The sequence below is a fragment of the Convolutriloba macropyga genome, chromosome 12 (genome assembly GCF_964194025.1).
Source record: "Convolutriloba macropyga chromosome 12, txConMacr16.3, whole genome shotgun sequence".
NCBI lineage: Eukaryota > Metazoa > Xenacoelomorpha > Acoela > Convolutidae > Convolutriloba > Convolutriloba macropyga.
This window is the reverse complement of record NC_134479.1, coordinates 58,195,831-58,208,819: the sequence shown is the minus strand read 5'-3', so window position 1 is coordinate 58,208,819 and position 12,989 is coordinate 58,195,831. Positions and strand designations below refer to the sequence as shown.

At 40.0% G+C, this 12,989-nt stretch overlaps 1 protein-coding gene across 1 annotated transcript; it reads right to left on the bottom strand.

Moving 5' to 3' along the window:
- Window positions 1-1,235: 1,235 nt before the first annotated feature.
- Window positions 1,236-12,787, bottom strand: LOC142350565 (uncharacterized). Its single transcript, XM_075402415.1, has 4 exons — window positions 12,679-12,787; window positions 12,062-12,084; window positions 8,522-8,641; window positions 1,236-1,337 (listed from the first exon to the last, which is right to left on the bottom strand). Exons 1-4 carry the CDS (start codon window positions 12,734-12,736, stop codon window positions 1,236-1,238), a joined length of 303 nt encoding a protein of 100 aa, XP_075258530.1. The 5' UTR covers window positions 12,737-12,787.
- Between the last annotated feature and the right edge of the window lie 202 nt (window positions 12,788-12,989).

Sequence of the window (12,989 nt, the reverse complement as noted above, 5' to 3'; positions counted from 1 at the left end):
AAATTTTGTACCCATAACCCACGCACCTCCTGCTCCTCCAGATCCAAATGTCTGGCGTTTTCCGGCAGCAGTCCCAGCTAATGAAGTACCACTTGTACGTACATCAGCAAATTCATACACCGTACAACCGGTCCCGTTAATCAACCCTCATATATCTACATCGCACCGCTCCCCTCATGTACAAGCAGCAGCAGGCGCTCAAAATTACGTAACGTCAGACTTCATGCAAGCGAATCCATTTAGTTCTTCCGCAGGTACCGCCCCCACCTTTGTCACTCCGATCATTCCGCCAACGAATGGAGCTACCGTTCCGAACCCGTTGTGTTGGGGTGGCCCGCCGCATCCCACACCTTCGGCTCCTTCTTTGGACTCTGCGGATTTGATAAAGCAATTGGCGGACGCAATTACTTGTAAGAAGAACGATCCACTGCCCGAGTGGAAGTTGTCACAGTACAACGGTGATCCCCTGCAGTGGCACGAATGGTTCGGACAATTTAAAAGCGCCATAGACGCACAGTCCTTGACTGATGACGTCAAGTTAACATACTTAAAAACTCTTGTAACTGGAAAAGCTAAAACCGCCATCGCTGAGTTCGCATACTGCGGTGTAATGTATAAGGACGCACTTAAGACACTCGAACGTAAATTTGGCCAACCACAGGCAGTAGTCAGTGCACACTTAGAAAAACTCAGCTCTTTTCCACCACTAAAGATGCACAATAGTGACAACATCATAAACTATTCTGCAACAATTTCCAGTCTTGTTGGGGTCTTTAAATCACTTTCATATGACGCGGACCTAAAGAGCGCCTCACTTCTCAACACGGCTGTGCAAAAATTGCCGCCCAATCTGAAAGAGTCTTGGTCACTCTTCACAGTGAAGAAACATTGGGTTAAGCCAACACTCCTTGACTTCAACGATTGGTTGAAGGAGAAGGCCGAGGCACATGATTTAATGAAACAAACTTCATCGAAGGCAAGAACTGAGGATAACACCAACTCAGTAGTAAAGACCAAAGTAGCCTCAAAAACTTTTGCTGCTAACACACAAACTAAGGGCACTCAGAGACCAGCCTCAACATCGGCAACGCCTGCAACCCCTCGCTGCATTGTTTGTAAAGGTATGCACCGCATCTGGGAGTGTAGGGTATTTAAAGAAAAGTCTCCCACTCAGCGAGCAAAGGTAGTGGCTGAAGCAAAACTGTGTTTCTCATGTTTGAGAGAAAAGTATATGTTCAGGCAATGCCCAAACCCCAGGAAATGTAGAAAGGACGGCTGCAACAGCTCCCATAATACTCTTCTCCATGGAGCTGAGAGGGTGTATCCACCAAAATCCCCTTCAAACAACAACAACATTAATTCTAATGCTGGCGCAAATCAAAGTAAACTTCCTAGTGTCCAATCATCGAGCAAGACCACCACTTTGTCATCTGTGAGTAATGTGAAAGGCCTCCTTCAGGTGACTGAATTACAGTTAAAGAGCTCTACCGGTAAAGATACCACGGCTTTAGTTTTGTGCGATACCGCTTGCAGTAACTCTTGGGTGTCCAATGATCTTGCAAATAGACTTGGTTTGCACGGTACAGCATTGAAACTAACAGTCAAGGGTATAAATACCGAAGAGGTCGTAGACACTGAGTTAGTTGAACTAATTGTAACACCACGCGACAACCAAGCATTTGAACCATTTAAAGTCAGCCCTTACGTAAAGGAAAATTTGAATGTAGGCGCCGATGTCATTAACATTAAAGCACTTCAGGAAACATACCCGCACCTAGCAGTTCTAGACCCAGTTACATATTGCTATGGAAACATCGAGATGATACTTGGACAGGATGTGTATCATGCCATCCGCCCGTTAGAGTACTTCGCTGCCGACGAGAAGTCCTCGCCCTTCGCTGTTCGCTTGCCCATAGGTTGGGTTCTAAGCGGCCCTCTACCGTCATCTTCAGGTTTAGTCTCGACTTGTTTCAAAGCTAATTTGGAGCAGGATTTTGAACTCGCTAGTCAGGTAAAATCTTGGTACGACATGGAGTCGTACGGCGCACTTAAGCAAGTAGACCCACGATCCGCATCGGATGCACGTGCGCATGAAATTCTTGAAAACACCACCGTGCATAATGGAAAAAGGTACGATGTCGGAATGCTATGGGCTGAAGATAACATCGAACTGCCCAACAATTATTTCTCAGCACTTGTTCAATTAAAGTCTTTGGAAAAGCGGCTTACGAAAGATCAGACATTAAGGGAAAAATACTCGAATACCATCAAAGAGGACTTAGACAAAGGCTACGTAGTAAGGGTCAAAGATGCTCATAAGGTGGAAAGTCGCTCGGAACGAGAGTGGTACCTACCACACCATCCGGTTGTTAACCCGAACAAGCCGGGTAAGGTTCGTAGGGTACTAAACGGAGCAGCAAAATTCCATGGCGCATCTCTTAATAAGTCATTACTTACCGGACCTGACCTACTACAAAACCTAATCTATGTACTCCTACGGTTCAGACAACATCCATTTGCCGTATCCGCCGACATCGAGGGAATGTTCCTCCAAGTTGGAGTGTTGCCATGTGATCAACCATCATTGCGCTTTTTGTGGCGGGAGGACCCACATCAAATGTTGTGGTACACCAGTATACGCACCACATCTTTGGGGCAAAAGATTCACCCACCTGCGCCAACTACGCACTTCAGCGCACGGCACGCGATAATGCTAAGGAGTACCCAGAAGCTGCGAAAGCCGTCCTTAAGAACTTCTACATGGACGATTACTTGGACTCAGTGGAATCCCCCGAGAGGGCCCTCATTAGGTCGAAGGAATTGGTACATCTTCTCCATCTAGGTGGGTTCAAGCTTACTAAGTTTGTAAGCAATGTACCAGATCTGGCTGACCGAATTGATGGGTCTGCTCAATCCACTGAACCGAAGGTCATCGTTTCATCCAAGGAGGAATCAATGCACGTGCTTGGGCTTAAGTGGGATCACAACAACGATACTCTGGTTGTGAGCAGGGGTACTAACAGCACCATCACGAAAAGTTTAACACAGCGCTTGGTCCTAAGTCTTGTGTCAAAGGTCTACGACCCAATTGGTCTTGTCGCACCGTTCACTGTTGGTGCTCGGTTAATCTTGAAAGACATTTGGCGTGTCAATGGACAAAGTTGGGATGACGAGTTACCTAAAGACACAGTTGACAGATTCCTTGCCTGGTGTGTTGAACTGCCGCGGTTAGCTGAGATCACTATACCGAGAAGTTACTTTTCAGGACCATTCCAACATCTTGAACTCCACATGTTTGGTGATAGCTCGCAAGACGTATTCTGTGCAGTAGGTTTTCTCAGGGCTCAAGTAACTTGCACCTCCGGGGAGATTAAAACAGAGCTGGCGTTTGTTTTGGGCAAGGCCCGTGTTGCACCTATGAAGGTAATGACAGTTCCTAAGTTGGAATTACAAGCCGCTCTCCTCGCTGCCCGTTTAAAAAGGGAAATCTGTCGAGCATTAACGGTTACTGTGGATAAAGTCTTTATGTGGACAGATAGTACCATCATCTTGCAGTGGATAAACTCAACAAACAAACACCCCATCTTCATTGCAAATCGTGTTAGTGAAATCCTGGAGAACACCAGCGTTGACCAATGGAACCACGTCGCCACTTGTGATAATCCGGCAGATGCTGGCACGCGTGGCATGTCCGCTGAAGTTTTGCAATCAAGTAGCTGGGTGAGGGGTCCTGACTTCTTGAGAACTAAGCAATTCCCTTTTGTGCCAAATACTGACGTCGTTGATAACATCAAACTCGGCGTTGTAACCAAGGAACAAGATGATGACTCCATCTCATCTTTAGCCGCATCCGTAACCAAGCCCCCTAAGGAACAAAGTATCAATCTAATCCCGTTTGATAAGTTCAGTTCTTATCAAAAATTACTGCGTGTCACCGCATATGTGCTCCGTCTTTTACCATCTCATGAAAGTTACCGTACCGTAGACGGCAGCATAGCCGATCCTGTTGAGCTTGACGAAGCCGAGCGTCATCTCCAGTACTTGGTTCAGGAAGAGTCCTTTAGTACTGAAAGAAAGGACCTTCTCGACAACAAATCCGTTAAGAAGAGCAGCCGCATTGCTCAGTTCACTCCGTTTATTGGGCCTCATGGTCTCATCCGTTCTTCTGGTCGACTCCGACGGCTAGTGGAAATTGACTTTGACACTAAGCATCCTATCGTGCTGGATGCGCGTCATACTTTTGTTAAACTGTTTCTGCGGCATGCTCATTTGAAGAACCATCATCAGGGCATCGATTACTTACGGTCAAAGGTACAGGAACGTTATGCCATCCTAAAACTACGCTCCACACTGCGTTCCATCAAATCAAACTGCGTCTTATGTAGAAAGTTCCGTGCAGCAACCATTCAACCTATCATGGCAGACCTCCCAAAGGAGAGACTCGCATACCAGTCTCCTCCCTTTACCAACACCGGGGTTGATTACTTCGGCCCTAGTTCTTACACTAGTTCTTGTGTAATGGGAGTGGAGCGGTTCGTCTCCCGTCGGGGTACTCCTGCTATAATTTGGTCGGATAATGGTACGAACTTCATTGGGGCGGAGAAAGAGCTCCGTGAATGTGTGGAAAAATGGAATACGCTTAACATCGCTGCCGATCTTGCACATAAGGGCATTAAGTGGAGGTTCAATCCGCCCAGTGCGCCACACCAAGGTTGCATCTGGGAGAGGTTAGTTCGAAGTTTTAAAGGAGTACTGTACACTATCCTCGGTACGCGTCGCCTCACAGATGAGGTGTTGAACACTACTTTTTGTCTGGTCGAATACGCACTAAACTCACGTCCCTTAACGCCCGTAAGCGCCGACCCGTCCGACCTAGGCGCTATAACACCTAATCATTTTCTACTCGGTAACCAAGCAACCAGAATTCCGTCTATCGTTGGCGCCGACGAGTTCGATCATCGTAAGCGATACGCCCGTGCACAGTCATACGCCAATGCAATTTGGGCACGTTGGCTCAAGGAGTATGTACCTGCGTTGAACCGTAGATCTAAGTGGCAGACGCCTGCCGAGCAGCACCTCAAGGTCGGTGATTTAGTTTGGATCGTTGAAGAAAGCAACCCTAGGGGTTACTATCCAACCGCTCGGATTGAGGAACTTCGGTACGGCTCCGACAGCGTCGCCCGCTCCGCCGTCTTACGCACGTCATCCGGATCGCTCGTCCGCCCACTCGTTAAACTTGTACCGATACTCTCAACATTTTCTTCCGGGCCGGAGGATGTTACCGCGTAAATGAACAATGCGCTATTTAAATAAAAGAGCAGCGACGAATTTAAAGCGCTATGTAAACAAAGCGAGAAAGGATTACGTAATTTCTTAACCGTTTAAATGCACACAAAATCTCTTCTAATATACGTAGAAAGGTCGGAAAAAGTTCGTTAAACATAATTTTCGTTGAGCCTACTAATATACTGAATCGATTGCGCTCTTTTTAGGCTTAATATTTTTATGTTTCGAAAACGTATCGGTGACCAATCTGAGTCGAAAATCGACTCAGACAAAATACCTGCTAAAAAAGATCGAGCTAGATTTGCCGGGCCATTGAGAGGGGCCTTTGGCCTTTTGCGTTGATAGAAGATAGTTGGATGCGATATAGATTGTACGTTTGAATTTACCTTCGAAAGTCTGATTATTAAATTTGTCAGCTTTAGTGCTCGAAAACGAAGATTATGAATTTGTTTTCCTCATTGCTTGATTTGGCATAACTGGTTCTCATTCCATTTTTTGGTCGTTCGTAAATGTTTGTTAATTTTTCATCCTTTGTTTGGTTCACATATTGTCAATACTAAAGTCAGCGAATATTTTTTAGAACTTTAAAAAAGAGAACTTGAAACTTTTAATGAGAAAATGCACTAAATGAAAAGATTTAATTTTTTTTTCGAACACATTTGGTTAGTTTTTGAGTGTTTTATTCTCAATACGTGTTTTGGATATTTTTAGTATTTTCAGTACGGAAATTATTGAAAAAAAATCTGGAATTTAAATAAATAAAGTATCAAACATTTACTGGGATACCTTTTTTTCACAACGACAATTTTTTTCTTTTACTGAGGAAAATCAATTGCAATATTTTTGCATGTTATATTCTCATTGCATAATTTGGATATTCTTAATGTTCTGTTCTCAACACTTAAAACCACTTCTCAAACATTTACTGAGGAAATAAAACAAAAAATTTGTCTTAACTCCTAACTACTTTTTTTCGAGGCGAGCAATAAAAGGTTGGCAGTCGTCAGAAAACTGATATAAAAATAACGTGCCTGCTGCATTGGAAAGTTTATAGAGCTAAATACGTTTTCTTAGAAAGCATGCCATTTTGAGCAGTTCCCGGGTAGCAATTTCGTTGATCTCATACAGGGATCGTATATGATAGTCATATTGATCATACACGATTTCTTAGTACGATCCTAGTATGAAATCAAAGAATTCATTTATGATCCTTGTATGAAATCAAAGTTTTCATATATGACCCTAGACTGAAATCCAAGAAATCAAAGATGAGCCATTCATTAAACGCAAGAATGGACGCTTAAAAAGTGTAAGACCCTTGTATGAGATCAATGAAATCATATATGATCCTTGTAAGAAACCAAAGCAATAATATATGATCCTTATACGAAATCCAAGTTTACCTGCATGACTCTAGCATGAAATCCAAGAAATCATAGATGAACCCTCAATGAAGCAAAAAAACACGCTTAAAAAAGTGTGTGATCCTTGTCTGAGATCAAAGAAACATTATATGATCCTTGTATGAAACCAAAGAAATCATATATGACCCTAGTTTGAAACCAAAGAATTAAATATGATCCTAGTGTGAGACCAAAAAAATCATATTGGTTTTGATGGCTGGCACCAACGAAGAGTTTTAGGAGAATTTATTCTCTCACATCATCTATGAAAACCGATAAAATCATTTGTAATCTTAAAATGAAATGGAAGAAATCATGTATGATCCTTGTATGAAACCAGAGGAACAACATTAATTTTAAGAGATTCTATTAAAAAAAACGCTGTTTGGAGATTGTAACTTCTAAGGTCACCGAAAGTATCAGGGTTTCCATTTAAAAAACGATTAAAGCAATCAGGAGCTCAATATCAAATCAACGAAATCAAGCATGTTCCTAGTAAGAAACCAAAGAAATCATAATGGCATTCAAGGGTGGCACTTAATTATCTCCGTTTAGGGAGATCATATCTTCCAATATTGACAAACTGAAAACCCACTAAACCAATCACGATCTTCATAAGAAATCGAAAAAAGTGTAGAGAGTTCTAGTCTTATAAGAGAAATTGGATACGATTCATTTATGAAAACATAGAAAACAAATTGATTTTGAAAGGTGGCACCTATTCAGCTATGTTGAGAGATCGTAACTTCTCCTGTCAGCAAACCAAACAATTAGGTTCTCCAACTAAGAACCGATGAGATCAAATTTTATCTAAATATGAAATCAAGGAATATATTTATGATCAAAGTATTGGATTATAATGTAAGTAATGAAACAAAATGCAGCTGCGTAATCTCTATCTAAACCCATCTCTCACGCAATTTAATGACGGTTCCTGCTGCAAATAATTTTTTTTCTATATTTTTCGCTTATTTTACCCACAGAAGTGCCGTATATGGTTTTATTTGTTGCTTCTGAAACTTGCTACATTTTTTAAAATTCCGATGCATCATTTGAAAACTTTTGTATGACCCTTGTATGAGTACTAAGAAATCATACTAATCATATATGACCTAGTATGATTACTCAGAAAAAAATATTTTCTTCGCTTTATGCATCTTTGACTGATTCCTTCCGTATCAGTAACCTGGAGCATAGCGACTGAAGTTTTTGAAAGTCGGTTTTTTTATGATCATTTGTATGTCTACCATCAATCATACAAATTATAAATGACCTTGTATGATTTCTAAGAATCATATATGACCTAGTACGAAATCCAAGAAAGTTGTACGATCGATGACCCGGGTTTGAAGATCACTGTCTTAACAAAAAAAGTTGCAGATAAATAAAATTTCCGAGAAAGACTAACTGAAAAATTTCTTTGATCGAATGTTGGGGAAATTTAGTAATTTCGGTACCTTATACATGTAATCTGAAATGCAAAGCTGAAAATTGTTGAAAATAACTATTCTTCTTTGTCAAAGAGAAAAAACAACGCTTTTGTAATCTTTACAACGTCAAGAAATGGCTTTGAAAACTTGGAAATTCAAAGAAAGCTCTCTGCCTATTCTACATTAAGTTCAATATCAGTTTCTATGATTCCTCGGATCTATCTGCTTCGCCCCCCCCCCCCCACTGTTTTTTATGACCCCCGTTACAAATTTTATGTTGTTATATAGCACGTTACTATGTAAGAAAAAAGTACGTGCACCTGGGGCTCATAAAAGACTACGCTTACTAAGCTAGGGGGGGGGGGCAAAAACAGAAAAGATCCGATTCCTCTTATAACTTACAATTCCGTTATCTAGTTCAGTCCTGGTTCCAAAGTCATCCTTTTGTTCAGCCAGCTTTTCTATTTCACTCTTCAGCTCCTCCAATTGTTTCGCTTTTGTAGTTTCATCTCTTTTTATCTGCTGAAACGAAACATCAAATTACGTGTGCATACTTCAAATCAGAAACATGCCCGATAAATGTCGGAAGAATTGCCTTTGAACGACTAGTGGGAGCTCTAATCAATTGATGCCTGCATCAGTCGGGGGGGGGGGGGTCAAAATGGGACTAAGAAGCTCAATAGTGGGCTTCAATTAACCACATTAGAGGATAACATATAACACTATTAAAAATTAAAGTGAAAAAATGGCACCAGTTTCGGCGCACTTTTCAGTTGGCTTTTAGTATTAAAGTGTCGCCAATTGAGTTCAGCTGCTTGAAATTGTGATTGAGATAGAAATTTAGATCACGCGAAACGCAAATAGTCAAGGGCGTAAAAGTCACTCGAAAAGTCAAAATTGTCAGGCGAAAATTTTGCATAAAAAAGACACGCACGTTTACAATCGTTCAAAATCAATTGAAAATATGGTTTTTCAGACAGTGTATACCAGGTGAATTTTACAGCTAATTGACGACGTAAACTGATTTTTTTAAAATTGCCCAATAGAGGTTGAAATGATTTCACTATTAGCTGCGTAAATAATTTCTTTGGAACACAATTCTAACCAGAATTGTTGACCCCATATAACTACTTTCAGAGGCCGAGGGGCCAGACCGAACTCCAGGTGAGCATTCTGCGATTTCACCGATCATAAAAAAGTCTTGACAAGTTAAAAAATCTCACCTAGCTGCCATAACAAAAGTTAAACTTAGAAATATTGTTCCCCCCAAGAGAGCAGAGTGTGAATTTAGCAGGTTCGAAATGATAAAATTCCAACAAAGACCAAAAAATCAAACTTACAAGAATTGCTAATTGACTCCATATAAATATATTCAAAAATTACGTTTCGCAAAAAAAATCAAGTTATCAAAGAAAAAAGACTTTTAGGTGCGATGTTCAACCCCCCTATCTCACTTCGTACCACTGATCAGAATTAAATCAAACTCAAACGGTGTTTCTCCAGTCCAAAATTACCAGGTCCAGAAGTTGGTTAGTGTGGACAAAAATCTGGACAATTATATGAATTTGTTCTGATCAGAAGTAAATTTTGCCTAAGATTGTCTGATCAGAATTGGTTTCAAGCGCATTGTACTCTGATCAGAAAAGATTTTGACTGCAATTATTTCGAGCGCAATTTTTGCAACGTTTTTCCGACTGAGAAATGTTGGCTCTGCCATTGTCCAACAATAAATCAACGTTTTGTTCAAACCCATCTAGAGTCTGATTGTGCTGATCAGAGCTAAAAAGTCCCGCTGACTGCAATTACTGGTTACCTGTACCTAATTCTATATCGAATTGAGTACTGAGTCAGAGTCTAATTCAGGTCATATTTTGCACTGAATTTGTCTGATTCAGAGCCATTTCAGTGATTCATTCTGAATTATCTTTTGATTCAGAAGAATACAGAACATTTTGTCTGAGTTTTGCTCCGATTCAGTGAAATTCAGAAATCATTTCAAAGTTGGTTCTGAAATCCATCTGACTCAGCACTAAATCATATTACCTGAAGTTCATCTGAATCAGTACTGATTGACACTGAACCTTAGGTATGGGTAACCTTACATGTAAGTTAGAATAAATGCCGATCAAGTCGTATTTTACGAAGGTTGTTTGAGTTTATTTATTGATTTAGAAAATGCATCGGTGGCTTACAAAACAAAGAATTATTTCAACAAATATTTTCAAAAAATTTATGAAAACAAATATTTTTAAAATTTTAACTTGGATAGCAGTACCGTTAGAATTGGCCCGCAATTCGGAGCGCACCTGACTCTGATCAGAGGTGTAATCGAGCGCACACAAATATGCTCAGAGGGAGATTTGAGCCCACAATTTTCGGATCAGAGGTAATTTCGAGCGCATAATTATCTGGACAATGGTATGGAAAGAATCTGGGCCTCGCTGAATGTCAACGTTAAAAGTTGTCTAAACAGTATCTTTTTTTTGCCTCTGGATGGTCTGGTCAGAGGCCATTTTATGCCAAAAAGCACTGGACAACGGCTTGAAATTGGTCTGAGTCAAAGTCACAGAAAAATGTTTACATTTTTCTGACTCGTTTTCCTCAGTGGTCACTTCCGTCGAGGAAGGTGTGATCAGAGAAAGTGTGGAGCGCGGTTTCTGCGCACAGAAGTTTTCGAGCGCACTTCAAGTCTGATCAGAAATTACTTCGGTATAGAACAGTTATAACACCTGGATTGAGCTTCCGACCAAAATGATATCTGATCACATTTTTGTGAGCTCGAGATTCTGTATAAGCTTATAGTGAAGTTGAGACCAAATATGATCAGACCGCTATCGAACCGATTCCAGACTTTCCAGGCTTTCGTGGCACCCTGGTCCAGATACTTACCAGACAACGTTCCCGACTATCGTTTGCCCGAATACACCTGAGATCAGACTTAGGTGCTTTTATTAAAATGCTTTATCAGAACAATAATTCGTTTTTACATAAGGGTTAGCATTCACTTTCCATAAAATGTATATTTTTTGTTGAAATGATGTTTTTCAATTTATATTTAGGGTTTTTTGTGAAGCTATGTATTTCGTGGAGGTACACATTGATTGGCCAATCAAAAGTAGGTTTAAAACGTGGTTTTGGCCTCATGTTAAGCTCTCATACCAGATAAGAAAATTTACTTCGCAAGAGCACCGATTTGCAACAATTTTTTTAGAGAGAGATTTTCTTGGAGTAACCAAAAATTTATTCATTTGTCAGATAAGTTGAGGTTGAGCGTAATTACATGAGCAGCTATAGAAAATGTTTTTAACTTTTTTTTTGTAAAATAGGCATTTGTTGTTTGCAATGATAAAAAAGTTTGATTTATTAGTTACTTGCGCAAAAAATCATTGGTCAGACAAGTTTCACTTTCCAAAAAGTTTTTCGGCAAAAATTTTCTTCAGTAGATTGCCGTCACAACCAACCAAAAATTATGTCATTCATATATTTGCTGATGTGTGTTCGGAAATATTTCTGAGACGCATTTCTCTACCTATGGTGTTGCAGAAAGAGGTGTTCAACTTGGTAAAGAGATACAAATATAGCTGTGATCACGTAGCTCTTTCTCAAGTTGAAAAATCCTGTACATTTTTTTGCAAATTTCGTACCAAAATTCTTTTCTGTCTATCAAATGGGTTTTATTGCACTCGTCTTGCAAAAAATCGTTACTATTCAGTGACCCGACAAAGTCTTACAAGATAACGAAAGTCCTGTAAGTTTCTTCGTAAGAATCTTGCAAGACGTTACCTGATAACAGTTCGACTATAATTTCATCGTCTTTGTCATTGCATTTAAACAACTTGGCCTCAATTGATTTCAAAGTTTAATTTGTTTCTCTTACAAAAATGCGTCTGTGACATAAAGGATAACTTTAAAGTGACAGATATAGAGATTGAAAGCACTAACCGCCGCAATCGGAGGCCAACAACCTAAAACAAAAACAATTTTTTTAATCTTTTCTGAGACTTTTGTTATCAGCTCTCTTTGTGATTACATGCGTTGTAAATGAACGAAAAAAACTATTCGGCGAGAAAATAGTGGTGGACAAAAAGCGAGCAGCTACTCGGTTTGAACTGCGGGTCAAGTTCAGTACTGTGCAAGTCTGAAAAAAATCTTTGTCAAGACTTGGAATACACTTGCAAGTTGATTGCCAAGTCAAAACCAAGTTTTCGAACGACTTTGTGTGAAAATTTTGAATGCCGAAAAAATTTTGTAACGTGCCACAATTTTTGCAATAGTTTTTATGCACTTTCTCATGCCCCTCAAAACTGATACCAATTGATACTAAGTGACAGAGGGGGACCCGGGAGGTCAAATAAGCCCTAATTGGACAATTTAGACTTGAACGTCCTGGACAAGACTGACAAGTGTAAAAAATGAAATTATCGTAGCTCTGAATCGGTAATAATATGAGGCTTGCAATTAGAAGTGCCCAGTACTGATTTTGACTTGCAGTTCAATCAAAATTATTTTTCGAGTTGAATGAAAAAAGCAATCGAAAAAATTTCTAAAAGAGTACTTACTGTTTATCAGTAATAAAATAGAGAGAGCGCGTCTAAACTGTTGAAGAAAGTTCATCATTTAATTCAGTTTACAAATATTTGGCCTTTAAAGGAACTGAATAAATAAAAAGTAATTTTTTGCCCAATTTTGGTCTGGAACTGAAACAGCTGATTGTTGCGCTTTTTATGAGGTCATTGAAATGAAGTCCAATTTTGCGCTTTCATCTTTCGGATAAAATTATTATTGTGATCAAACAGTTACCTGGATTAAGTAGACAACTTATATCCTGTTAATACCGATAAAGAGCGAAAACTTGAAGATCAATGCAAGT